General features: G+C 40.1%; 1 protein-coding gene across 1 annotated transcript in view; it reads left to right on the top strand.

Moving 5' to 3' along the window:
- The first annotated feature begins 238 nt into the window (after positions 1-238).
- The window catches only part of mindy3 (MINDY lysine 48 deubiquitinase 3), a 30,334-nt gene continuing 3,310 nt past the window's right edge, over positions 239-27,262 (top strand). The window contains exons 1-14 of the mRNA XM_058085169.2: positions 239-339; positions 740-1,066; positions 3,875-3,954; positions 4,034-4,094; positions 4,177-4,671; positions 4,836-4,887; positions 6,571-6,685; positions 6,766-6,839; positions 6,906-6,985; positions 7,174-7,244; positions 9,161-9,241; positions 19,582-19,654; positions 22,708-22,780; positions 25,922-26,009. Coding sequence (XP_057941152.2) covers positions 946-1,066; positions 3,875-3,954; positions 4,034-4,094; positions 4,177-4,671; positions 4,836-4,887; positions 6,571-6,685; positions 6,766-6,839; positions 6,906-6,985; positions 7,174-7,244; positions 9,161-9,241; positions 19,582-19,654; positions 22,708-22,780; positions 25,922-26,009 — 1,464 coding nt within the window. The 5' untranslated portion in view covers positions 239-339; positions 740-945. The remainder of the gene's footprint in view (positions 340-739; positions 1,067-3,874; positions 3,955-4,033; positions 4,095-4,176; positions 4,672-4,835; positions 4,888-6,570; positions 6,686-6,765; positions 6,840-6,905; positions 6,986-7,173; positions 7,245-9,160; positions 9,242-19,581; positions 19,655-22,707; positions 22,781-25,921; positions 26,010-27,262) is intronic.

Here is a 27,262-nt window from a genome sequence, read left to right as displayed (position 1 = left end):
AAAGTTTAACACTAAATATTGAAAATTAAATGCCAAATATTAAATATAAATACAAATTGATTAACATAATAAAGTAATTAAGTGTTTCCCAATGCCTAATAATGCATTGTGTAGAACAAACCTTCCCTGGGGGCGGGGTTCGTTTGAGTGAAAGACGTATGGACCAATGGCTCAACGTGTTGACAACGTACCCCTGACGTATTGGAAATCTTTTAGATTTCAACCAATAAACAAGCACGTTTGTTTTACGCAGAAGCTGCTCTGCCTCCTGTGTAAATACGAATGACACAGAGGCGTCGCTGACAATATTAATGACATCGCACAATACTGATCGTCGAGGTAATACAGAATTATCGCCGGATTACTATTGACAAAGAATACAAAACCATTGTTATCATTGTTTTAATGGCAAGGGAAATTGAATTGCCAAGCTAGCGGTAAGAATAGCTGTTACTCTTTAGTGATGCTAATGCTAACCAGTGTTAGCATTACCAATCAAACATTCATGGTAAAAAAAAAAACTGTAGAATACGTAGATTTACTACCACGAATCAAAGTAGTCACTGAAACGTGTCACTGCTGTCAGCAATCGTCACTTTTATCGTCATCAATTCCTTTCAGCGACTGGCTGTTAGCCTTTAGCTGTTGGTTTGTCCATATTGAATACTATGCATTGTAATTTCCGGTTGTATACATCCAGTGTGGTTCTTGCTTAACATATACATTATTTGTTTGACAGGCTGACATTGATGCCACATTGATGTCATTCCTAGTACCAACCAGAATCCTGCCAGAAAGAGAGGAAGACTTGCCTTGTTCCAGACAGGTAGCTTGTGGCCAATGCCACAGGCTGTACCTGCCCAGGGAATTGGACCCTCAGCACGGCCTGAATAACCTGCAAGTTGACCTCCAACAGACATCAGTTGGCTTGTAGAGCGAGCGGCAATGGATGCGCCTGCGGTGACGGTGGTCATGTCTGAGTTAAATGAACAGCTGGTTGATTTGGTGTGGGGGCGACCAGCCAGCGGGGGAGTTTCAGATTCCATTTTCCGCAGATGGACGCAAGGTATGATGCCAAGACTTGTTATTCTAGAACAGTGACAATGGTGTTGTACTTTTAACATTAAGCACTAATATCCCTTTTTTTATTAATTGGCCGTGTACCCTAGAAACCGCTCATGAATGATACGGGGAAAAGGCCGAAATGATACTATGTCAAAGCCCAGGGCAGTGATACTGATAAAATATAGATTTTAACCATGTCCAGTATCAGCCCCCGTAGCTGCTCCGGTATCGTGCCCGTGAAACAACCAATCAGAGAACAGCGCACAGGCGTGAACACACAGCATTTGTTTTGCTGCTGTCTGTGCTCTGTCAACATGTCAGCGGTTAAATAGTAAATAGTATAGTAAATATTAGTATAATAGTAAATATTAAATAGTACGTGATAATAAGCTCATGATTAAATAGTATGTGATAATAAGATCATCACATGGTTTGTCTGGTATCCAGAGCTGGTATCAAGTTGAAAAAATAGAAAAAAAACGACATTACGTTTTTTTCAAAAATCAACACCCTCAAACTTTGGCATTTTATGCCATTTTTGGGCTCTTCTGGGCCCCCTGTTGAGTGTGTGTGAGGTTTCCGCTGTTTTTTTTTACCAGAAAAGTGCATTTTCAGCAAGTTGAAAAAATTGAAAAAAATTGAAAAAAACAACATATGTTTTTTCCTTACGTTTTTTTCAAAAATCACTAAATTTAAAACTGGCATTTTATTCCCTTTTGGGGTGCTTCTGGGGCCCCTGTTGAGTGTGTGTGAGGTTTCCGCTGTTTTTTTTTACCAGAAAAGTGCATTTTCAGCAAGTTGAAAAAATTGAAAAAAACGACATACTAACCCTTACGTTTTTTTCAAAAATCAACACCCTCAAACTTTGGCATTTTATGCCATTTTTGGGCTCTTCTGGGCCCCCTGTTGAGTGTGTGTGAGGTTTCCGCTGTTTTTTTTTTACCAGAAAAGTGCGTTTTCAGCAAGTTGAAAAAATTGAAAAAAACGACATACTAACCCTTACGTTTTTTTCAAAAATCAACACCCTCAAACTTTGGCATTTTATGCTAATTTTTGGGCTCTTCTGGGCCCCCTGTTGAGTGTGTGTGAGGTTTCCGCTGTTTTTTTGACCAGAAAAGTGCATTTTCAGCAAGTTGAAAAAATTGAAAAAAACAACATACTAACCCCTTACGTTTTTTTCAAAAATCACTAAATTTAAAACTGGCATTTTATTCCCTTTTGGGGTGCTTCTGGGGCCCCTGTTGAGTGTGTGAGGTTTCCGCTGTTTTTTTTTACCAGAAAAGTGTATTTTCAGCAAGTTGAAAAAATTGAAAAAAACGACATACTAATCCTTACGTTTTTTTAAAAAATCAACACCCTCAAACTTTGGCATTTTATGCCATTTTTGGGCTCTTCTGGGCCCCCTGTTGAGTGTGTGTGAGGTTTCCGCTGTTTTTTTTTTACCAGAAAAGTGCATTTTCAGCAAGTTGAAAAAATTGAAAAAAACGACATACTAACCCTTACGTTTTTTTCAAAAATCCACACCCTCAAACTTTGGCATTTTATGCTAATTTTTGGGCTCTTCTGGGCCCCCTGTTGAGTGTGTGTGAGGTTTCCGCTGTTTTTTTTTGACCAGAAAAGTGTATTTTAAGCAAGTTGAAAAAATTGAAAAAAACGACATACTAACCCTTACGTTTTTTTCAAAAATCAACACCCTCAAACTTTGGCATTTTATGCCATTTTTGGGCTCTTCTGGGCCCCCTGTTGAGTGTGTGTGAGGTTTCCGCTGTTTTTTTGACCAGAAAAGTGCATTTTCAGCAAGTTGAAAAAATTGAAAAAAACAACATACTAACCCCTTACGTTTTTTTCAAAAATCACTAAATTTAAAACTGGCATTTTATTCCCTTTTGGGGTGCTTCTGGGGCCCCTGTTGAGTGTGTGAGGTTTCCGCTGTTTTTTTTTACCAGAAAAGTGTATTTTCAGCAAGTTGAAAAAATTGAAAAAAACGACATACTAACCCTTACGTTTTTTTCAAAAATCAACACCCTCAAACTTTGGCATTTTATGCTAATTTTTGGGCTCTTCTGGGCCCCCTGTTGAGTGTGTGTGAGGTTTCCGCTGTTTTTTTGACCAGAAAAGTGCATTTTCAGCAAGTTGAAAAAATTGAAAAAAACAACATACTAACCCCTTACGTTTTTTTCAAAAATCACTAAATTTAAAACTGGCATTTTATTCCCTTTTGGGGTGCTTCTGGGGCCCCTGTTGAGTGTGTGAGGTTTCCGCTGTTTTTTTTTACCAGAAAAGTGTATTTTCAGCAAGTTGAAAAAATTGAAAAAACGACATACTAACCCTTACGTTTTTTTCAAAAATCAACACCCTCAAACTTTGGCATTTTATGCTAATTTTTGGGCTCTTCTGGGCCCCCTGTTGAGTGTGTGTGAGGTTTCTGCTGTTTTTTTGACCAGAAAAGTGCATTAGAAGCAAGTTGAAAAAATTGAAAAAAAACGACATACTAACCCTTACGTTTTTTGTCAAAAATTGTATTCCCTTTTTGGCTACCAGACACCAGACAAGTTTCTGGCTGATACTGACACTTGGGGGGCATGATACCTGGCCTGATACCATACAAACCATGTGATAACCTATAAATATCATATGTGTTTACATCCATTATGTACATTATAGTAAACTCCAACCATGCATTCCATCATTAGTAATATCACAGGGATTATTGACGCAGTTGTAAATAATTGTGCAATAATTCTTTCTCCATCACACCAATGCACTTTCATATTGTGTATAAAGTATTTTGTTTTTTTCTCTATCTTAGGGTTTGTGTTCAGCGAGAATGAACGCACAGCACTGGAGCAGTTTGAAGGCGGTCCATGTGCTGTAATTGTACCCGTGCAGGTATGTTTTTTTTTCAAATACGACACATATGACACATAAAAGACTATTAGAACCCAAACATTCTTTGCGTCCCTTACAGGCTTTCCTATTGAAGTCCGTCCTCTTTAACCGAGAGACGATAAACTGGCGGCACATGCCAGGTATATTCCAGACTCAAAATAGCCATACCGCTCTTTTATTGTACTTATTAAATCTTGCCTGTTTTGTGTTTGTGTATGTTAGAGGAGGAACAGAAAACAGTCCTGTGTTCCACACTGAGTGAGATTCTGGAGTCGGCTTGCTCCGGCTCCTCCACAGGGTTCTGCCTGGTGACATGGGCTAAGGGTCAGAGCCCAGATACCTTAAATGCACAGACACCAACCGAGACACAAGACGCGGAAACACAAGACACGGAGACGCTAGACACGGAAACACAAGATACAGAAAGACAAGATGCCGAAAAGGAAGATACGGAAATACAGGAAATACAAGATACAGAAATACAGGAAATAGAGGATACGGAAATACAGGGAATACAAGATACGGAAATACAGGAAATACAAGATACGGAAATACAGGAAATACAAGATACGGAAATACAAGATTCTGAAATACAAGAAGTACAAGATTCTGAAGTACAAGATACAGAAACACAAGATGCAGAAATACAAGATACGGAACCGCAAGACGCACCAGAACCGGACAGCGGCCAACCACCTGAGGAGCAACAGCAACCCAGTGAGTCGCGCTGCCGTTGACTTCCACTCGCGCCTTCACTCCCAAACTTTGTCTTTTTAAAATGAATGACACGATTAGTAGCCTGGACGAGTGACTATCATGCACTGTGGGCTGTTGCTGTGCCATGCTCTGATACTGTAGTGTGTGTGTTTTCTTGTACTTAGCTGCTTTGGCTGCTGAGGACCTTGGCTTTGAGCAGTTTCACAGTGTTCTTCAGTAAGTGACACTTAGCTTTCACCTCAGCTAATACTTTTCATTTTCATACTTGCATGGAATTGTTTAGTGGGTGGTGTCCGTTTTGAGGGCGGGGCGTGCAATGGTACTACTGAACATTGTACTTTTCAGAAAAAAAAACTTTTTATAGCAATATGGAGCCCATGCTAGATGCAGAGACCGATGTTGGTAAAAGGCAATTTATTTTCTATCGCTTTTTCCTCATGAGGGTCGCGGGGGGTGCTGGAGCCTATCCCAGTTGTCTTCAGGCGAGAGGCAGGGTACACCCTGGACTGGTGGCCAGCCAATCACAGGGCACATATACGTATAGACAAACAACCATTCACACTCACATTCATACCTATGGACAATTTGGAGTCGCTAATTAACCTAGCATGTTTTTGGAATGTGGGAGGAAACCGGAGTACCCGGAAGAAAACCCACGCATGCACGGGGAGAACATGCAAACTCCACACAGAGATGGGATTGAACCCTGGTCTCTTAGCTGTGAGGTCTGTGCGCTAACCACTCGTCCACTGTGCCGCCCTGTTTAGAAACTAAGAATGGGATTAAAAAATTAATCCCATTAATAATTAATAATTAATGAGACGACTCCTAAATATAAGACGACACTTCTTTTTTTTAAGACACGATTCATCCTTTTGAGATAAAAAAAATATTAGTAAATTAATTAATTCATTCATTTTCTACCGCTTATTCTCACGAGGGTAGCAAGGGGTGCTGGAGCCTATCCCAGCTGTCTTTATTTCTATGTTTAGAACGCACTAAAATTAACTATATACTATATATTTTACACGTAACAGTCCACCTGGTATTATTGTATCTGTAAAATTGTCATGCAATCTGCTATTATTATTTATTATTTATATTTAAATATTTAAAAAAAATAATAAAATATTATAATAATTACAATAAAATTAAAATAATTATTATTATTATGTAAAATATGCAAATATACCAATAATATTATATATAATTAATATAATAATTAGCATTAATATAATAATTATAATAATCATAATAGTTCTAATAATAATTATAATAATCTAATAATAATTGTTATTATTATTATTATTATGTGCTTGTGTCTCTTTTTTCAGGAGCACTTTGTAAACAACAGACCATGTCAAAAAACGAAATTGATAAAACCATCAAAAGGTTGGCTCAGGCCATGATGCCAGGTTGTATGTTGAGTTGAAATGAAATACTTTGGAAAGATTGGGCGGGCCGAATTCAAACACGTGGCGGGCCGGATGTGGCCCCCGGGCCGTAGTTTGCCCACCCCTGGTCTAAAATTTTCATAAAATGTTTCAAATACGATTTTGAAAGGTCTTTAAAATATTTAAAAGAAATACTTCAATCCATTCAGTCATTTTTGGGTCCTAAATTATATTATATTCCTTTCCACGCGGGTCTCTGTGTCTTAGCTGCATTTCTTCAGGTCACTAGTGCATGAGTGAGTGACAGGAAGAAAAGCTCCATTTATCCTTAATACCAAATTGATACCACCAGTTGTTTTGTTATGTATACGTCTCTTAATGACTTCTACATACATTACAGTAACCAGTAAGTGCTTTAAAAATGCTGTTTAAAATGTCCAAAAAGTCATGTGGTATTTAGTGTGCTTCTTTAACGATGTTTGTTTGCGTTCATGTCCTCCCGCAGCAAGCGAGCTGTTATGTCCGTGTCTGACCTCAAAGAGGAGGTGCTTTCTCTCTACCACACCTGGAAGGGGTGCTGCGGAGTCTTGCTTTTTCTTTACTCTGTCATCCTCACAAAGGTACCATTGGTGGAACCAAAAATAAGACGCATTTATGCCCTAAGTTTTGGCTTTTTTATTATATTTTTTCCTTTGCACAGGGTATCGACAACATTAAAAATGAGATCCAAGACACGACGGAACCCCTCATAGATCCAGTGCACGGACATGGAAGGTAACACATCTCAAACGTTGTATTTGCAGTATTTATTCTTACTGTATGTCGTTGTTTATGTCGTAGTCAGAGCCTGGTCAACCTCCTTGTGACTGGCCATGCTGTCTCTAATGTCTGGGATGGAGAACGAGAGTGTTCCGGCATGAGTAAGCACTGAAAGCAAGCAAAACCACATCCATTTTTTTTACACACATTGTTTTTCAAGTATTCACATGTGCACAGTTTAGTTCCTGTAAGTGTCAGTCATGTCCACCAGAGGGCAATAGTTGCTGCAAAGTTCTGAACCACATACTGGAATTCTGTCTTTCATTGTCTTTTTTTTTTTTTCTCCTAGAGCTACATGGTATTCATAAACAAGCATCAGTTGGCTTCCTCACACTCATGGAGTCACTCCGCTACTGCAAGGTAATTATAATAATAATAATAATAATAATAATAATGCATTTTATTTGTATAGCGCTTTTCAAAATACTCAGACACTTGAATAAAAGCAGATTTAAAGAGGTGGGTTTTTAGTTGTTTTTTTTTTTTTTAAACTGAGAAAGTCAAGGCAAGCATGGAGTGAATGAGGCAAAGAGTTCCAGAGGGTGGGGGCAGCGATGGAGAAGGATCAGGTACCGTAAAGTCCAGTCAGAGTGACTTGAAATGATAAATAACACTGCCGATATCGCTCCACATACAAGGGAACACACAGGGCCTCACTGTTAATATATAGAAATTGGATATTTTCAAGTCTACTGTAAATATAAACCACACTGAAAATGTGTGTTTAGAAATATTAGACCCAAACTGGCTCCCGACGCCCTCTTGTTGACAATAGATTACATAATAGGCTTAAATAAATGCCGGTTATAAGATATGACCGCGGAAGAATTACGGTTTATTGTTTGTTAAAGAGGCGGGGTACACCCTGGACTGGTGGCCAGCCAATCACAGGACACATATAGACAAACAACCATTCACACTCACTTTCACACAAAAAAAGTCTCCTCCCATTCCATGTGGAAGTGGTAATTTTTTTGTCTTTTTAAGTTTAGGTGAAATAAATTTGGGGCTAACTGGTTAGCACGGTGGTTGAGTGGTTATAGCGCGCAGACCTCACAGCGACCCGAGTTCGACCACCGTGCAGCACTTTGCAAACAATGCAATCTTAAAAACCCACACATGCACGGAATTTTTGGAATAGGCTGCACGGTGGACGAGTGGTTAGCGCGCAGACCTCACAGCTAGAAAACCTGAGTTCAAGTCCACCCTCAGCTATCTCTGTGTGGAGTTTGCATGTTCTCCCCGTGCATGCGTGGGTTTTCTTCCCACATTCCAAAAACATGCTAGGTTAATTAGCGACTCCAACTTGTCCATAGGTATGAATGTGAGTGTGAATGGTTGTTTGTCTATATGTGCCCTGTGATTGGCTGGCCACCAGTCCAGGGTGTACCCCGCCTCTCGCCCAAAGACAGCTGGGATAGGCTCCAGCACCTCCCGCAACCCTCGTGAGGAAAAAGCGGTAGAGAATGAATGAATGAATGTTTTGAGTCTTAAGCTGCTGTGTGATGAGTTTAGTGTGAACGTGAGTGTGAATGGTTGTTTGTCTATATGTGCCCTGTGATTGGCTGGCCACCAGTCCAGGGTGTACCCCGCCTCTCGCCCAAAGACAGCTGGGATAGGCTCCAGCACCGCCCGCGACCCTCGTGAGGAAAAAGCGGTAGAAAATGAATGAATGAATGTTTGTTATTGCCAACATAAGCACCAAAAAATGAAATTCAGCTAAAAAATTTCTGTCATTTTTTTCAATTTTTTTTTTTTTTTTTTTTTTTATACATAACTAAGGGACCTGGTGTTGCCATCAGAGAATTGATGAAAAGCGGTCCACTAAGCTAAAGTTAATTTCCATTTAAGGACCGAAATAATACTAATTATTTTAAGTCAAAATAGCAACTAAATGCTGATTAATATTTTTCTTGAATTTTTTTTTTTTTTTTTGATAAACTTATCAATCTGTTTTTACAAAATCTCTATTCTTTTTCTCTCTCTACTAGGCAAACAGTTATCAGAAATAAGCCCGGCGTCGTCCTGCTCTGTTCTGTTGACTGGTGTAAATGTAATCACGTGATGTTCCTTAATGCAACGTTTTAAGACTGCCTGTAACAAATAATCTATACAATGGAAAAATACAAAAAAAGGTTTTGAGAGCCCACCTCATGTTCATGTTTCTAATGCCGCTAATGACATAATTATAAACCCATCCATTTAATTCATCCTAGAAATAACAAATCCAATCAACGTTCCGTAAGAAACTCCGTCTTTCTGTGTGTTTATTTCAGGTGGGCGCATTCCTCAAGTCACCCCAGTTCCCTATTTGGATCCTTGGCAGCGAAACTCACCTCTCTGTGTTTTTCACAAAGGCAAGTTCAATACACCGTTTCCATTATTGTCCAAACACATGTCACACAGTGTTTAATATAAGCCAGGCTCCTTGACAGGTTAGGAAAACCAAAATATGGAACCCACTTAACAGATTTAATAAAGGCAGGTCAGATATCAAAACCCTGTGAGTGAGTTCAAAAGAGTCATATATATATATATATATGGCCTGCGCTCATTCTTGGATTCCACTTTTTTCCGAAAAGGAGTGCAGGCCTTGCCTACGTTGCTTTGCATGTAGGAACACACAAATTATGCTGCAATTTTTAGTTTCTAAACCTCCGAGTCTGCTGTACATATGTATGTACCATACAGGAAAACGTTATTGACATAATCATAATCATTACTTGTAGCCACGCTGACCACAATAGCATTCATGTCTAAAGTGGTTCCGATGTCAGTAATACCGGGATAAGTCGGCGGTCCTTATTATGAGGTGCTGGTTGTCAGTATCGGTCAAATAAAGTCTCGTCTTCCAAAATGACAGTCAAGCCGAACGCTAATATTTGGTAGTGGAGTTTTAACGTTTTTAGGTTACCCATCGGTCTGAAAAAAAATGGTCTCACAGTAATGAAGGCCGGCAAAAATTATTATTATTATTATTATGGCGCAGCTAAGTGGAATAGTGGGAATATTATTTGTGAGCAAGGTAAGCTCATCAACACGGACATATGTTGTCGAACTTGCTCACCCAACCCAGTTTTCCGAACTGCAGGGGGGGACAAAAAGAAAACGAATCCCGATAGTCAACACTCACTGAGACAGCAAAGTAAATACAAAGGCAACAGCGCAAATTTATGTGCATTCACAGAAAGTCATCGCAAAAAGAAATGCTGCTGTTTAACAGTCGAAAAGCCAGCATTTCAAGAAATGCTGCCAATGTCAGACAGCAATAATTTCCTGTGAGAAAGTCCTTGTCACAAAATTTACATATTAAAGAAAATATTGCATTATTATATATTTTTAAAGGGGACCAATTATGCTTTTTGCACTTTTCTGACCTATAAATGTAGTTAGAATATTTTATTCTGGTGTTAAACGATGCCAGAGTTTCAGATAATGAGGTTTGCGCATTTGGAAGTGAGCCCTGAAAGAAGTTTGGGATGGCTCTGAATGCTCTGTTTCAGAGGGCGTTCCAACGCTGGCGATGTGTGATGTCACAGATTGGCGGGATTCCTTATATGGGCATGCACTGTAGGCCAGATAAGCTTGATTGATTGATTGATTGATTTGATTTGATACTAGGTTCAACTCCCTTTGCTGTCATTTGTCAATAGACATTTTAATCCTTTTTGTTTTCAAAAAAGTAATAAATAAATATAATAATAATAATAAAATGGCACATAATAAAAACTTAAGAAACCACATATAGTCGTTGGGTAGACAAATTATTTTTTTCAGATTAAAATGAACAAAACATTATTAGAGCCCTGTAGACATGACAAAACACGACTATAGTCACATTTATACTCTTTTTATTTACAACATATTGCGCAACTGCAGGGTCTTGAGACACATGCTATCTCGCAAACTAGAGAGCTAGCGACCTAAACGGTAGCCCACAAGTTATTTCCTTTAAACTTAAATTGCCAAAAACTTACCACTTCCACACATATAGGGAGGATAACTATTAACAGTTATTTAACCTTTAACATGAACGTTAATCAAACGTAATATTTTTTTCTGGGTACATGATACCATACAGCATCCATATCAAACTTGCGCCGGTCGCACTAACATTAAATTTTCATATCAAGGCGGGGGCCTCAAACTAGTGGGCCGCGTGTTTGAGACCCCTGATTTACAACATATTGCGCAACTGCAGGGTCTTGAGACACATGCGAACTCGCAAACTAGAGAGCTGGCGACCTAAACGGTAGCCTTCAAGTTATTTCCTATAAGTTTCCTTAAATAGCCAAAAACTTACCACTTCCACACGGATAGGGAGGATAACTATTAACAGTTATTTAACCTTTAACATGAACATTAATCAAACGTAATAATTTTTTCTGGGTACATGATACCATACAGCATCCATATCAAACTTGCGCGGGCCGCACTAACATTAAACTTTCATATCAAGGTGGGGGCCTCAAACTAGTGTCCTGCGGGCCACATTTGGCCCGCGGGCCACGTGTTTGAGACCCCTGTTTTACAATAAAATACATGCAAGCACATACAGTGCTACCTCACAGGATGTGGAATGCCCCCCCCCATCCCCCATCCGTACACTGAGGTCAACTCTGTTGTTTCAACTTCAATAAAACTGCCGCTCAGAAGTCGGAATCATCAGATTTCATCCCGTGCTAATTCAGATGCGCGTGTACGGCAAACTCGGTCCCCGAACGAGTAACATAATATATTGTTGTGTCTTGCGTGTTTTAAGCTGGTCCGTAGACTTGGACCGAATCAATTCTCCTTGCTCTTGTGAAGATGGCTGGCAATCATCTCCATCACAACGCCACATCCCATAATACGCCATTGATTAAAATCTCCGTTACATGTGTTGGTTGCTCTGATGACCCAACGGTCGTCATGCGTGTGCCGATCATTTACCGATTGCCTCAGCTCCCTTTTAGCGGTTAGCGACATGTTCATACATGAATGTAGAGTCACACACTATTCTACACACGTTCCACAGTGGAAGGGAACCTAATCCTGATTAGCGTTTGTGTGTACGTGCGCTTCAAGTGGATGACTTCCTGTGCGGGAACGTGATTCCAGAGTTCCCATCTGGATCCGTTTGTACTCTCGGGATACTTGGAATATATGCACATGCATGTTTACTGACGTAGAGCATTGACACTACGCTCTGCCACCCTTCACGTGCCTTTCTTGACGGTAAATCTGGTTTTAGCCGTTACTGGAGGTACGCTACTATTTCCCACGGCTTAGTGGAACGAAATCTACACTAACTTGGCTAATGTGGCTTTTAGCCCCAACATCCGATCCCTGCTTCTGATGTGTCAGTGGCTTCTTCGGTCTGCCATTGGGGACGGGTGTGTATTCCCTTGAGTTGTCGCTAGTGTGCAGCTATGGCTTTTTAGACCGTCTTCTTAATAGCATTAGTTTTTTAAATCTAATCTACATCCACAAACACGATTCTTTTTTGATAATAATAATAATAATAATAATAATAATGTGTGCGCATGTGAGAAAGGGGCTGTGTTGGATAGCTCACGTTCCGTAATTGCATCTGTTTTTAGACAGTTCCTGAGATGCCAGGAAGAAGGTGAAGATGATGCATGACATATTGTTCTGAGTATAAAGCCATTTTTCCCATTGCTTGATTCCCTTCTGAAATATTAATCCTGAATATAAGACGACCCTTCTTTTTTTAAAACACGATTCATCCTTTTGAGAGAAAAAAAGTATTACTAAATTCATTAATTCATTCATTTTCTACCGCTTATTCTCACAAGGATAAAAATATTAATCCTGAATAATAGACGACTCTGAATATAAGACGACCCTTCTTTTTGAAAACACGATTCATCCTTTTGAGAGAGAAAAGTATTAGTAAATTTATTCATTCATTCATTTTCTACCGCTTATTCTCACAATGATAAAAATATTAATCCTGAATAAGAGACAACTCTGAATATAAGACGACCCTTCTTTTTTAAAACACGATTCATCCTTTTGAGAGGAAAAAAGTATTGGTAAATTCATTCATTCATTTTCTACCGCTTATTCTCACAAGGATAAAAATATTACTCCTGAGTATGAGATGAATCTGAATATAAGACGACCCTTCTTTTTTAAAACACGATTCATCCTTTTGAGCGGAAAAAAGTATTAGTAAATTCATTAATTCATTGATTTTCTACCGCTTATTCTGACAGGATAAAAATATTAATCCTGAATATAAGACGACCCTTTTTTTTTTAAACATGATTCATCCTTTTGAGAGAAAAAAGGTGTTAGTAAATTCATGAATTCATTCATTTTCTACTGCTTATTCTCACAAGGATAAAAATAGTAATCCTGAATATGAGACGACTCCGAATATAAGACGACCCTTCTTTTTTAAAACACGATTCATCCTTTTGACAAGAAAAAAGTATTAGTGAATTCAGTCATTCATTCATTTTCTACCGCTTATTCTCACAAGGATAAAAATAGTAATCTGAATAATAGACGACTGAATATAAGACGACCCTTCTTTTTTAAAACACGATTCGTCCTTTTGAGAGGAAAAAAGTATTAGTAAATTCATTAATTCATTCATTTTCTACCGCTTATTCTCACAAGGATAAAAATATTACTCCTGAGTATGAGACGAATCTGAATATAAGACGACCCTTCTTTTTTAAAACACGATTCATCCTTTTGAGCGGAAAAAAGTATTAGTAAATTCATTAATTCATTCATTTTCTACCGCTTATTCTGACAGGATAAAAATATTAATCCTGAATATAAGACGACCCTTCTTTTTTTAAACATGATTCATCCTTTTGAGAGAAAAAAGGTGTTAGTAAATTCATTAATTCATTCATTTTCTCCCGCATATCCTCATGAGGATAAAAATATTAATCCTGAATATGAGACGACTGTGAATATAAGACAACCCTTCTTTTTTAAAACACAATTCATCCTTTTGAGAGGAAAAAAGTATTAGTAAATTAATTCATTCATTTTCTACCGCTTATTCTCACAAGGATAAAAATATTAATCCTGAATAAGAGACGACTCTGAATATAAGACGACCCTTCTTTTTTAAGACACGATTCAACCTTTTGAGAGAAAAAAAGTATTAGTAAATTCATTAATTCATTTTCTACCGCTTAGCCTCACAAGGATAAAAATATTAATCCTGAATATAAGACGACCCTTCTTTTTTAAAACACGATTCAGTCGCCAATTAACCTAGCATGTTTTTGGAATGTGGGAGGAAACCGGAGTACCCGGAGAAAACCCATGCATGCACGGGGAGAACATGCAAACTCCACACAGAGACGGCCGAGCATGGGCTCAAATATATTATAAATACAAATATAACTTACTTATATGGGCATGCCCAGGCACAAGCTGTGTGCTCATACAGTAAATGTAGTGAAACGACTGCATAAATGATCAGAAGCTGAAGAAAACAATAGTCTCTTCTAAATGTCATGCCTTGAGGGAACCAAGGGGTGAGGGCAATGTAAAAGCACAAAGTAGCAACAGGGTGTACATGAACAGTCATTAATAATCTGTGACAGGTCAGACCAAAAGGGTATTGTAGCGGACTGAAAGGCTGCGTGAGTGCTGCATTATTCGTCTTTCCCCCCCTGTGTATTGGTCTCTGTTAGCGTAGAACCATTCTCCGTTCTCCCTGCTGTAGTGAGATACCGTGTCCTGAATCACCATAAGATACAAGTTAAGATCACCGACACCAAAAGCCACATAAATACCCATACTTCAATAGAACAATAGAACAAGCCTTTTAGTCTTGTCGTGATCCTGTGTGGACCATAGCAGTTGACAAGACCTCGTCTTTGTTGTCCTGAAACGGATCCTTTCAGACTTGCTCCATGGCCACTCAATAGCTCTTTAGGCGGACAGGGGCGGGGGAGTACCCCGAGTTGGACTTCCTAAAGTAGCAGAGATACGTCTGGAACAGTGGTGGCAGAGGATGCATTAAAAATTGGATTTAAGTCCAGGGATTGCCTGAATACTTAGCTTGTTTACGAATACTAAATATGGAATGTGGGTTTTTTTTTGCAGTACTTGTTAGAATGAATATTTCCCTTCAATGAACCGTGGCTTTCCAGTGTTGACAGCACTCATGCAGCCCGAGGCCATGCTTGTCAGCAAGACATCGTGGGTGCCAGTTATTTAGACAATAATGCCTGCGTGTTGACTTATGACTCATTGTCAGTAGATAAGAATCCTTGACGAGTATAGTTAAGTGTCATTTCTATAGTATTTATATAGTACCGTATTTTCTGGACTATAAGTCGCACAAGGCCAAATTTGCATAATTAGGTAGAAAAAAAACATACATAAGTCGCTCCAGAGTATAAGTCGCACAAGGCCAAAAATGCATCATTAGGTAGAAAAAAACATACATAAGTCGCTCCAGAGTATAAGTCGCACAAGGCCAAAAATGCATAATTAGGTAGAAAAAATTCATACATAAGTCGCTCCGGAGTATAATTCGCACAAGGCCAAAATTGCATAATTAGGTAGAAAAAAAACATAAGGCGCTCCGGAGTATAAGTCGCACAAGGTCAAAAATGCTTCATTAGGTAGAAAAAAACATACATAAGTCGCTCCGGAGAATAAGTCGCATTAGGCCAAAAATTGCATAATTAGGTAGAAAAAAAACATACATAAGTCGCTCCGGAGTATAAGTCACACATGGCCAAAATTGCATAATTAGGTAGAAAAAAACATACATAAGTCGCTCCGGAGTATGTCGCACAAGGCCAAAATTGCATAATTAGGTAGAAAAAAACATACATAAGTTGGAGTATAAGTCGCACAAGGCTAAAAATGCATAATTAGGTCGAAAAAAACATACATAAGTCGCACTGGAGTATAAGTTGCACAAGGCCAAAAATGCATAATTAGGTAGAAAAAAACATACATAAGTTGGAGTATAAGTCGCAAGGGGCCAAAAATGCATCATTAGGTAGAAAAAAACATACATAAGTCGCCCCGGAGTATAAGACGCACAAGGCCAAAATTGCATAATTAGGTAGAAAAAAACATACATAAGTCGCACAAGGCCAAAAATGCATCATTAGGTAGGAAAAAAAACATACATAAGTCGCATAAAGCCAAAAATTGCATAATTAGGTAGAAAAAAACATACATAAGTTGCTCCGGAGTATAAGTCGCATAAGACCAAAAATTGCATAATTAGGTAGAAAAAAAACATATATAAGTTGCTCCGGAGTATAAGTCGCACAAGGCCAAAAATGCATCATTAGGTAGAAAAAAAACATACATAAGTCGCTCCGGAGTATAAGTCGCATAAGGCCAAAAATTACATAATTAGGTAGAAAAAAAACATACATAAGTCGCTCCGGAGTATAAGTCGCACAAGGCCAAAAATGCATAAAATTAAAATGTAAAACAGGTCGATGCCGACCCTAATACAAGAGGAAGGTTATAGTGCGCATGCACGTCCACTTAGAATATTAGAACAACTATAGAATATTAGAACAAATGTTTGTAAGAGACAGACTGGATAATTACACCATGACTCAGACACAAACGCTCACAATAACGGAATGGCACCATTAGAGTAGACTCACACACACACACACACACACACACACACACACATCTTCCCTGTGGAGCATGTTTGCTCCATGTCTCCCAACTCAGCAGCATCTTCCTCGGGCCTCTAATAAAACACACATCAAAGACGTCCAAGCAGACCTGTCATCACAAACACAAAGTCACGTCATGTTGGCTGCTGTTATTTAACCTCATGTGCATGTTGTGAGTCATTGTGTTCATTACCCTTGTACCCGGTAATAGCACTTATTGAACGGCTGGAATGGTATATTTCAGTTGATGACGCCTTGTCAGGTTGCGGTTGTTTATTAGAAGACAATAAACTGCAGCTGAACTTCCTTTGACGATGTTTATTGGACTTTTGGGGCCACATGAAAACCATTAGGGGTCTCATCACCTTGCGGAGATACATACTAGATCAACATTGATAGGAGCTTTACAATGCATCAGGATAATCGGTGTGACAAGACACATTCTTTCCTGTTCGACCCGTAACTAGAAATACATTTCTCATGATGATATTCCCTTGCAAGTGTAGAAACAGCACATTTCGGTAATGACAAATCTAGCAGCAGATTTATGGAGCCTGTAATGTTAACAAATCAGTACGTGGCAAATAGTATGTGTGACAGATCACCGCGTCCACTGCTGTGTTTTCTTTGTATCTGAAGCAAAAGGCAGCTGGGAGTCATCGCACTCCCAGACGTCCACATTCCCCCACCTTCCCGAATGAGCAGTTGTAATAAGTGTACAGTGAAACCTTATATGAGCCTGCTTGAATCGTGTTTTGCTTTAATGAAGGCCAAGTACAGCGGAGATGAGCAATGTTCATTTGCACAGTAATAACATTGTGTGTTAGTGCAGTTTTTGTCACGAGACAACTACTTTGATGAGACCACTTCCTCCCTCGTAAGGAGGAACAGTGGGACTCCTTTCGCCTGCACGCTTTGCTAGAGTTTGTGAAATCGTAGAAAGATAAATATTCAAATGTTTTCATATATTCCTTTGTGTTTAATAACACCGCTACACACAATATGGTGAAAATGTGTTGTGTTGTTGTGACAAATCCACTGGATGCAGCCCACTCGTGGTTGCCGTCTGTGGGCTGCTTCTAACTGTGGAACCATATACTGTAAATGTACAGTCGCCTCAAAAAAAAAAACAAAAAAACAATGTACAACAAATAACATTAATAAGGTAAACTGTCCATCACTCAAATCAGTTTTTCATTCATTTTCTACCGCTTATCCTCACAAGGGTTGCGGGGAGTGCTGGAGCCTATCCCAGCTGTCTTCGTGCGAGAGGCGGGGTACACCCTGGACTGGTGGCCAGCCAATCACAGAGCACATATAGACAAACAACCATTCACACTCACATTCATACCTATGGACAATTAACCTAGCATGTTATGGGAACGCTCCTGTTAAAATACTGTAGCAGGGTTTTGTTTTGTTTATGTCTTTGATTATGTTGCTATGCTAAGTTCAATTCAAAAAGGAAAAAAAAAGCCATTTTTTTAAATTATATCTTTGAGTCTTTTGCGGGTAATCTATAGGAAATACTCTACCGCTCAAAAGTTTGGGATCACTTGGAAATTTTTTTTGGCCAGTCTGAGATGTGTTTTTTTTGGCCATGAAGTCCAGCATCCTGAAGTCGCCGCTTCACGGCGACTATTTAGTCCAGCTGCCAGGTGACGACCTGTGAGGCGTCTTTATGTTAAACTACACACTCTCAGATATGTGTCTTCTTGCAGCGTTGTGCAGCGTTTTTCTGTCCTTGTTAGACCCAGTTTGTGCTGCTCTCTGAAGGGAGTAGTTAACAGCATGGTAAGAGATTTTTTTTTTTTAGATGGGTTCCAAACTATGGAACTCTCTCCCCTCCCAAGTAAAAAAAGGCCCCCAAAATCGAAACTTTAAGTCTCGTCTTAAAACCCACTTTTATTCTCTGGCTTTTAACGCGGAGTGAGTCGTTTAGTTCTTTCTTTTTATATTAATTGGTTTTATTTTTTATATTTTTATTGCTTTGCTTCTTGTTTTTAATATTTTAATATCTATTTTACTATTTTATTAAATTTTAGTTTTGGATTAAATTCAATTTGTACCTTTTATTTATTGTATTTTATTTTTTATCTTTTTATTTTACTAGTCTGTGCAGCACTTTGGAAACTGTTTATAAAAATGTGCTATATAAATAAAGTGGATTGGATTGGGTTTTTTAATAATCTATTAGCCTTATGAAATGATGAATTTGGTTTAGCAGCCATACCAGGAGATTGATGCAGAGGACTGACACTTGTTGATAGTAGGCCTTTATGCAAAAATGTACATCCTTCTTTGAAAATCATCTGATTTAATTTTGTGAAATGGAAAAAAATTGTTTGTGAAATGCATGAAAATTAGTTTTTCTTTGGAAAACAAAGAAATTTGCAAGTGATCCTAAACTTTTGAGCATATGTCTGACTGACCAACTTTCATTGATGTGTTGTTGGAGTGATTGTCATGCTGACAGGCAGAATTCCTGTTTAGCTCCAGTGGTCTTTGAGCCAAAATCGACTTTTTTTGGAACTATCCATTCCCTCTCCTCTTGGGATTTATGGTGCTTTTGTGTTTTTACATCACTTACCGAGTCCAAAATCTGACTTAAAACAGGCCTCCGTTGCGGTTAGTTGTTGATATCCTAAAGAAAATATCATGAATAAATATCCAAAGATTATGAGTCCGGTGTTTACTTGAATCTAATCTCATCGCAGTGAAATTCACCAAAAGTTTCTCATGAATCGTGTTTATGTGCCGAGCTTGATTACCTGATTGTGTGTGTTTGCAGTAAAAACAAGTCAGCAGTCTTTATCAGAAAATCAGTTAATAGCTCGGCCCACTCCAGCGATTATGCTGGCCCCTTGCATAGCCGTACACCCACACATGGTACACACACACACAGTGTTTCTACAGGTTGTTGGTTAAATCACCAGACACTCAACATCCAATTTATTACTTCCCAGTATTTCTCTAGCTGCAAATCAGAGCCACTTTTAGGTCATCATTCTGGTCAACCATTGTCTCCATTGTCAGTATATTGTTCCTGCCTACAGGAGATGTCCCTGGTCGGTGAAGAGTGTCCAGCGGAGCAGGCAAGGAGGGTCTTCCAGTCATTTGATCCCGAAGGTAATCCGTTCGTATTTGTCACCGGGACATTATTTAACCAACACAGCCATTTCTCCTCTGCGGTGGAAGACATACTTGAACAAGCGCCCGCTTCTCTTGTTCCCTGCTCTCACGACAATATTTTCTTCTCCAGCAACCAGAACGACTTTTCTGTCTCATCTCAATCTCCAGTGTTGTTGTTTAGCTTGGTGAGCTCAGCTCGTCTTACAGCTGAGTCAACCATCAACCGCTCCTTTCATCGTTTCCTCCTTGTCCCGTGCAGGTCACCGGGGGGAAGTGAACGAACAGTGATGCAATAATGAAACGAAACAACCTTTTAGAAATGGAGATTGGTTGTCTAAAATGAGCTTAAAGTAGATGATGATGCAGTTCAAGTTAGTTCCTCTGCGGTGAGGAGGGAGGAAAAGATGCAATTCCTCTGACTGTCCGCAAACCTCAAACCAAAGTAGCACATTATTCCAATGGGTTAATCGGAATATGCCAGGAGCTTGAATACATGGACATTTTTGTTAACATTTCATAATATGTGTGAATGCTAAGTATAATGCTAAGTATAATGCCTATATATATATAATATGACACATTTAACTGTCATTGTTATTCATTTTCTACCGATTATCCTCACAAAGGTTGCAGAGGGGTGCTGGAGCCTATCCCAGCTGTCTTCCGGCGACAGGCGGGGTACACCCTGGACTGGTGGCCAGCCAATCACAGGGCACATATAGACAAACAACCATTCACACTCACTTTCTCACACAAAAAAAGTCTCCTCCCATTCCATGTGGAAGTGGTAAATTAAAAAATAAATTTTTTGCCTCCTTAAGTTTCATGTGAGGCGGCACGGCGGACTAGTGGTTAGCGCGCAGACCTCACAGCTAGGAGACCAGGGTTCGATTCCACCCTGTTTGGGAGTGGAGGGGGGGGCAGTCAAAACACTAGGCATGCATCTAAACAAGAGCCCACACAGGCTCACGTGAGTCGAAAAACACATTCATTCATTCATTTTCCAGAGTCGTGGGGGGTGCTGGAGCCTATCCCAGCTGTCTTTGGGCAAGAGGCAGGGTACAACCTGGACTGGTCGCCAGCCAGCCAATCACAGGGCACATATAGACAAACAACCATTCACACTCACTTTCACACAAAAAAGTCTCCTCCCATTCCATGTGGAAGTGGTAAATTAAAAAATAAAATTTTTGCCTCCTTAAGTTTAGGTGAGGCGGCACGGCGGACTAGTGGTTAGCGCGCAGACCTCACAGCTAGGAGACCAGGGTTCGATTCCACCCTGGGCCATCTCTGTGTGGAGTTTGCATGTTCTCCCCGTGCATTTCCGGGTACTCCGGTTTCCTCCCACATTCCAAAAACATGCTAGGTTAATTGGCGACTCCAAATTGTCCATAGGTATGAATGTGAGTGTGAATGGTTGTTTGTCTATATGTGCCCTGTGATTGCAAACTCCACACAGAGATGGCCCAGGGTGGAATCGAACCCTGGTCTCCTAGCTGTGACGTCTGCGCGCTAATCACTAGACCGCCATGCCGCCTCACCTAAACTTAAGAAGGCAAAAATTTACCGCTTCCACATGGAATGGGAGGAGACTTTTTTTGTGTGAAAGTGAGTGTGAATGGTTGTTTGTCTATATGTGCCCTGTGATTGGCTGACCACCAGTCCAGGGTGTACGCCGCCTCTCGCCATGAAGAGAGCTGGGATAGGCTCCAGCACCCCCGCGACCCTCGTGAGGAAAAGCGGTAGAAAATGAATGAATGAATGATGTGGATGTTAGCATAATTTCGCATAATTTCGCACCGTACACGAAGCACACGTTCTCTTTTGGCCTACTCGCTATACACACACACACACACTTTAGCCATGCTTCAGCTCACTTAAGTGCGGCGTTAACGTGCCGTAAATCTGACCGCATCACACACACACACACACACACCGCGTCGGCATAGCGCCATGTGTTGAGGGGGTGGAAAAAAAAAAAATCACACACTATGCAATAACTCCTAGAAGACATGAGGATGTCGCCACACGTGTAATAAATGACTGTTTGCGTGTGTCTACACCTGTCAGTGTGATTTAGTTGTTTGGGAGTGGAGGGGGGGGGCAGTCAAAACACTATGCATGCATCTAAACAAGAGCCCACACAGGCTCACGTAAGTCGAAAAACACATTCATTCATTCATTTTCTAGAGTCGTGGGGGGTGCTGGAGCCTATCCCAGCTGTCTTTGGGCAAGAGGCAGGGTACAACCTGGACTGGTCGCCAGCCAGCCAATCACAGGGCACATATAGACAAACAACCATTCACACTCACATTCATACCTATGGACAATTTGGAGTCGCTAATTAACCTAGCATGTTTTTGGAATGTGGGAGGAAACCGGAGTACCCGGAGAAAAACCACACATGCACGGGGAGAACATGCAAACTCCACACAGAGATGTGGCCGAGGGTGGAATTGAACCCTGGTCTCCTAGCTGCGAGGTCTGCGCGCTAACCACACATCCACCGTGCAGCCATGAATTAATATTCATTCATTCATTTTCTACCGCTTATCCTCACAAGGGGGTGCTGGAGCCTATCCCAGCTGTCTTCGGCCTGTCTGTGGCCAGCCAATCACAGGGCACATATAGACAAACAACCATTCACACTCACATTCATACCTATGGACAATTTGGAGTCGCTAATTAACCTAGCATGTTTTTGGAATGTGGGAGGAAACCGGCAAACATGCAAACTCCACACAGAGATAGCCGAGGGTGGGATTGAACTCGGGTCTCCTAGCTGTGAGGTCTGCGTGTTAACCACTCATCCACCGTGCCGCCCTCGAAAAGCACATGTTAGCATTTAACTCGTCTCCTCTCAGGTAAAGCAATCATCATGTTCATGGAATGTAGGTCAGGAAGAAAGGGCAAAGGTGACTACGCATGTGTACGTGTGTTATTTTGACTTGTATCACGTGTTAATTCCCACACGGGATCGGCGAAGGTCTCCCTCTTGAGTATTTTTTTAGTCATGCGCATCCATCTCTCCTTGTGTGTCACCCACCCAGACAACGGCTTCATCGCAGACACGCTGCTGGAGGAAGTGATGAAAGCCCTTGGCCTTGTCTCAGAGCCTGAATAGTAAGTACTTCACATTTGTATCTCCTGCTGCTTGTTTGCACCTGTGGATCCTCTAAGGTCCGGTACTCCAAAGTCACGGCCACGCCACGTTGGACATCCAGCTCATGTTTCACTAGCAGGCTACTATAAACTACAGCGAGAGTCGGCTCATTGTGAAAAAGCATGAATACAAAACAATGTCAGAATCAGAGGGGGGGGACATTAACGACAGGAAGAAATGCCGCGAGAGGGAGGAAACACTTAAAAGCGTTGCTTCAAACAGAAGCACGTTTTCCAGTGAGGAGCAGTAAGCTCTGCACTGGGACCACGGGCTTGGCCCAGTAACCGGACCACTGATTTGCTCTGCAGAACCCCAGATGGCCAACACATCACAGCATAACAGAGCACACCACAGGGGGTCTTCGGAAGGGGGGACCTCTGGCTATTTCCATGCCACACAACATGCGTGTAACGGCCCCAAATCCGCCGTGTTTAACAATCCGCAGTTTGATGGTGCTGTTCTGGAAAAACACGTTCAAGACTTTGATCACACGGATGCCTGCCTGATAACGGCTGGAGTATTCCTGTACTTAGCGTGACAGCTGCTAGCCACTTGTGATCAAATGGTCGATATTCTCAGCCATAACAAAATTCTACATGTCAATTTAGCCACGGCTGCTTTTGGATCACTTATCTTCAGCCTCCAAAGCATGTGCAACCCTCACATTTACGCAACCATTTTCTTATATCTTCAAAGAGAAATAAAGCAGCAGTGAAACTTTATATACTTTAGAGTAGTCAGTGTAGAGCTTCTATAGCAGTATATATTTAATATTGACTGAAAATTAACTAGCAGTGTGTATTTAATATTGACTGAAAATGAGTCAACACAGTTATTGTCTTAATAGCTGGCAACACAATTGGAAATTGCAGGAGGTCAGTACTCAATAGTCATAGAAATAACACTAAATTCATCACACAGCAACTTAACACGAAATATACAAACATGCACCAATATCGGTTTCAAAAGGGAGGTCAGTACTTAATATAACAGTGTGACTCACGTTGTCGTCTTAGAGATAACACTGAATTCATCACACAGCAACTTAACACAAAATGTACAAACATGCACCAATATCAGTTTCAAAAGGGAGGTCAGTACTCAATATAACGGTCTGACTCGCGTTGTTGTCTTAGAAATAACACTAAATTCATCACACAGCAACTTAACACGAAATAAATAAACATGCACCAATATCAGTTTCAAAAGGGAGGTCAGTCGTCAATATAACAGTCTGACTCGCGTTGCCGTCTTAGAAATAACACTAAATTCATCACGCAGCAACTTAACACGAAATATACAAACATGCACCAATATCAGTTTCAAAAGGGAGGTCAGCACTCTATATAACGGTCTGACTCGAGTTGTCGTCTTAGAAATAACACTAAATTCATCGCGCAGCAACTTAACACGAAATATACAAACATGCACCAATATCAGTTTCAAAAGGGAGGTCAGTACTCAATATAACAGTCCGACTCACATTGTCGTCTTAGAAATAACACTAAAATCATCATGCGGCAACTTAACAGGAAATATACAAACGGGCACCAATATCAGTTACAAAAAGGGTCGTCAGTACTCAATATAACAGTCTGACTCGCGTTGTCGTCTTAGAAATAACACTAAATTCATCACGCAGCAACTTAACACGAAATATACAAACGGGCACCAATATCAGTTTCAAAAGGGTCGTCAGTACTCAATATAACAGTCTGACTCGCGTTGTCGTCTTAGAAATAACACTAAATTAATCACGCAGCAACTTAACACGAAATATACAAACATGCACCAATATCAGTTTCAAAAGGGAGGTCAGCACTCTATATAACGGTCTGACTCGCGTTGCCGTCTTAGAAATAACACTAAATTCATCACGCAGCAACTTAACACGAAATATACAAACATGCACCAATATCAGTTTCAAAAGGGAGGTCAGTACTCAATATAACGGTCTGACTCGCGTTGCCGTCTTAGAAATAACACTAAATTCATCACGCAGCAACTTAACACGAAATATACAAACATGCACCAATATCAGTTTCAAAAGGGAGGTCAGTACTCAATATAACGGTCTGACTCGCGTTGCCGTCTTAGAAATAACACTAAATTCATCACTCAGCAACTTAACACGAAATATACAAACATGCACCAATATCAGGTCATGTTTTCCTGAGGTCCATTTTGATCACTTTTGTTCTCTGCCTTATAAGGGGGTATTGTGAAGTGGTGCACAATTTAAAGCTAAGGTTATGGACTGTTAACCTTCTTTTTATAGCTTTAAAGAGAGAAATTATTTAAGCCAGTGTGGTAAATCTACATCACCATTGGCTTTCATGCAATTCATTTGTGAATTGGGTACGAGTTCAAGTTCCAAGTCGGGTGTCGTAAGGCTTGCAGAAATCAGTTCGAGCAAAGTTACGACTCTTAAGCCCTGATTTTTAGTATGCTGTTTATCACAGCATACTAAAAATCATGCTTTAACTCGTCTATATTTTGTATGCCCGTGTCTGTTTTTTACAGCACAGATCAAGGCAGGGAAGGATTAAGCACCGTGGTTTATTTAACTTTAACATCAGCATTGTGAGTCCATAGACTGTTAATTTTCATGTTCCTTTTCATTCTCTTGGCCGTCTGCAGCAGTTTGAAAGTCATCTTATTGGCCCGAATCTTATTGGTCATTTCTGTCCGCATCGGCGCCGATTAGCACATAGCTATAAATGAAAAATCGACAAATTCCGCAACAAACATCAGCTGAGAATTGCATGTGTTGTACAATATCTCATACATTTTGCTTTTAAGCAGCACATCATACACACACACACAAGTCATTGGTGTCTCCTTTCCCTTTTCTGCCTTAAAAGGGCAATCAAACCGTGTTTTTTTCTTCCTGTAATAGTAATAATAATGCTGATCTAACACACAGGAATGTCTGGAGAGAGGTATATATTTAGTTGTACCACAGTCTTTCTGAAAACACGCAAGCGCTCACCAAAAACATGGCTTCACTCAAAGCTGACGTGATGTTTCCTTGTAACAATCTTACCCCCCCGCCGCCCCCCCCCCCCAACCCGACCCCGCTCCTTCTTCTCTTCCAACAGTGTCCGTCTGGTCAGGCGCAAACTGGATCCAGAGGGTTTGGGTATCATTCTTCTGGGCCCGTTCCTCTTGGAGTTCTTTCCTAATCAGGTATGCATAGGTGGGCATGGGAAAAAAAAAAAAAAAAAAAGCAATCACATTAAGGTCACATGAGGATCGGTTTCCGAAGCCGAAGTGCTGTTTTAGCTAATCAAAGGGTTTTATGCCATAAGCATTCCTGCGGTGTCTCATGTGAAATCTATGCGTGTGTTCACAAATCATATGACGCTGCTTTCTAAAGGGCTTAGAATGGGCGCTTCAATTTATTATTTTTTTTTTTTATGAGGCAGCGAGATACACGGAACTGTGTTAAAGTGATCAGGGATTTAGGGACCTACCACAGGAACAGCTCAGAAAAATTACGTCGCCATTAGCCAAGTGGGCGCGCACGCAGACGCACGTGGGATTGGGCCGAGGGGGTTTGGGTTTCATATGAAGGTATATATATATATAAACCCGAGAAGCCGGACACGCTCTCAGACAACACACCCCTATCATCGTCCTTGTAGCCAAAGTCAGCATAAAAAAACAAGGCAGGATTGGGTCCGCACATTATGTGTTTTTTTTACGCACACTATAAAACTGGCAATTCAACTTATGTTGGTGTTCCCGGCATCACTCGGCAGATGTTTTTTTTTTTTTTTATCAAAGTTCAGCAGCTGCCGTTATGTTAAGATGCAAATATTGCCTGTTTTCATAGACTTCTTATGCAATAATTGTGTTTTGAGCTGACAAATCTTAAGTAAGTTTAATCAAATAGAAATACTACAGCTTCGGCTTGGACATTATTTCAGACATGCGTACTATGTTACGTTATTGTTTCTCACATACACTTACAATACAATACACTTACAATATCTATATATACATACACATAACACATTACTACACATGTCTGAAAAGGATCACCGTCCTTGTAGCCAAAGTCAGCATAAAAAACAAGGCAGGATTGGGTCCGCACATTATGTGTTTTTTTTACGCACACTATAAAACTGGCAATTCAACTTATGTTGGTGTTCCCGGCATCACTCAGCAGGTGTTTTTTTTTTTTTTAAATCAAAGTTCAGCAGCTGCCGTTATGTTAAGATGCAAATATTGCCTGTTTTCATAGACTTCTTATGCATAATTTGTGTTTTGAGCTGACAAATCTTAAGTAAGTTTAATCAAATAGAAATACTACAGCTTCGGCTTGGACATTATTTCAGACATTGTAATATCTATTTATATATATATATACATATACATTCATACACACACATAACACCTCATTGCTACACATGTCTGAAAAGGAGCAGGAAGAAGCA

The sequence above is a fragment of the Doryrhamphus excisus genome, linkage group LG17 (assembly GCF_037039965.1).
Source record: "Doryrhamphus excisus strain RoL-2023G ecotype Guam linkage group LG17, RoL_Dexc_Guam_v1.1, whole genome shotgun sequence".
Taxonomy (NCBI): Eukaryota; Metazoa; Chordata; class Actinopteri; order Syngnathiformes; family Syngnathidae; genus Doryrhamphus; species Doryrhamphus excisus.
The sequence above is the reverse complement of the archived record's forward strand: the minus strand, read 5'-3'. Positions and strand labels throughout refer to the sequence as shown.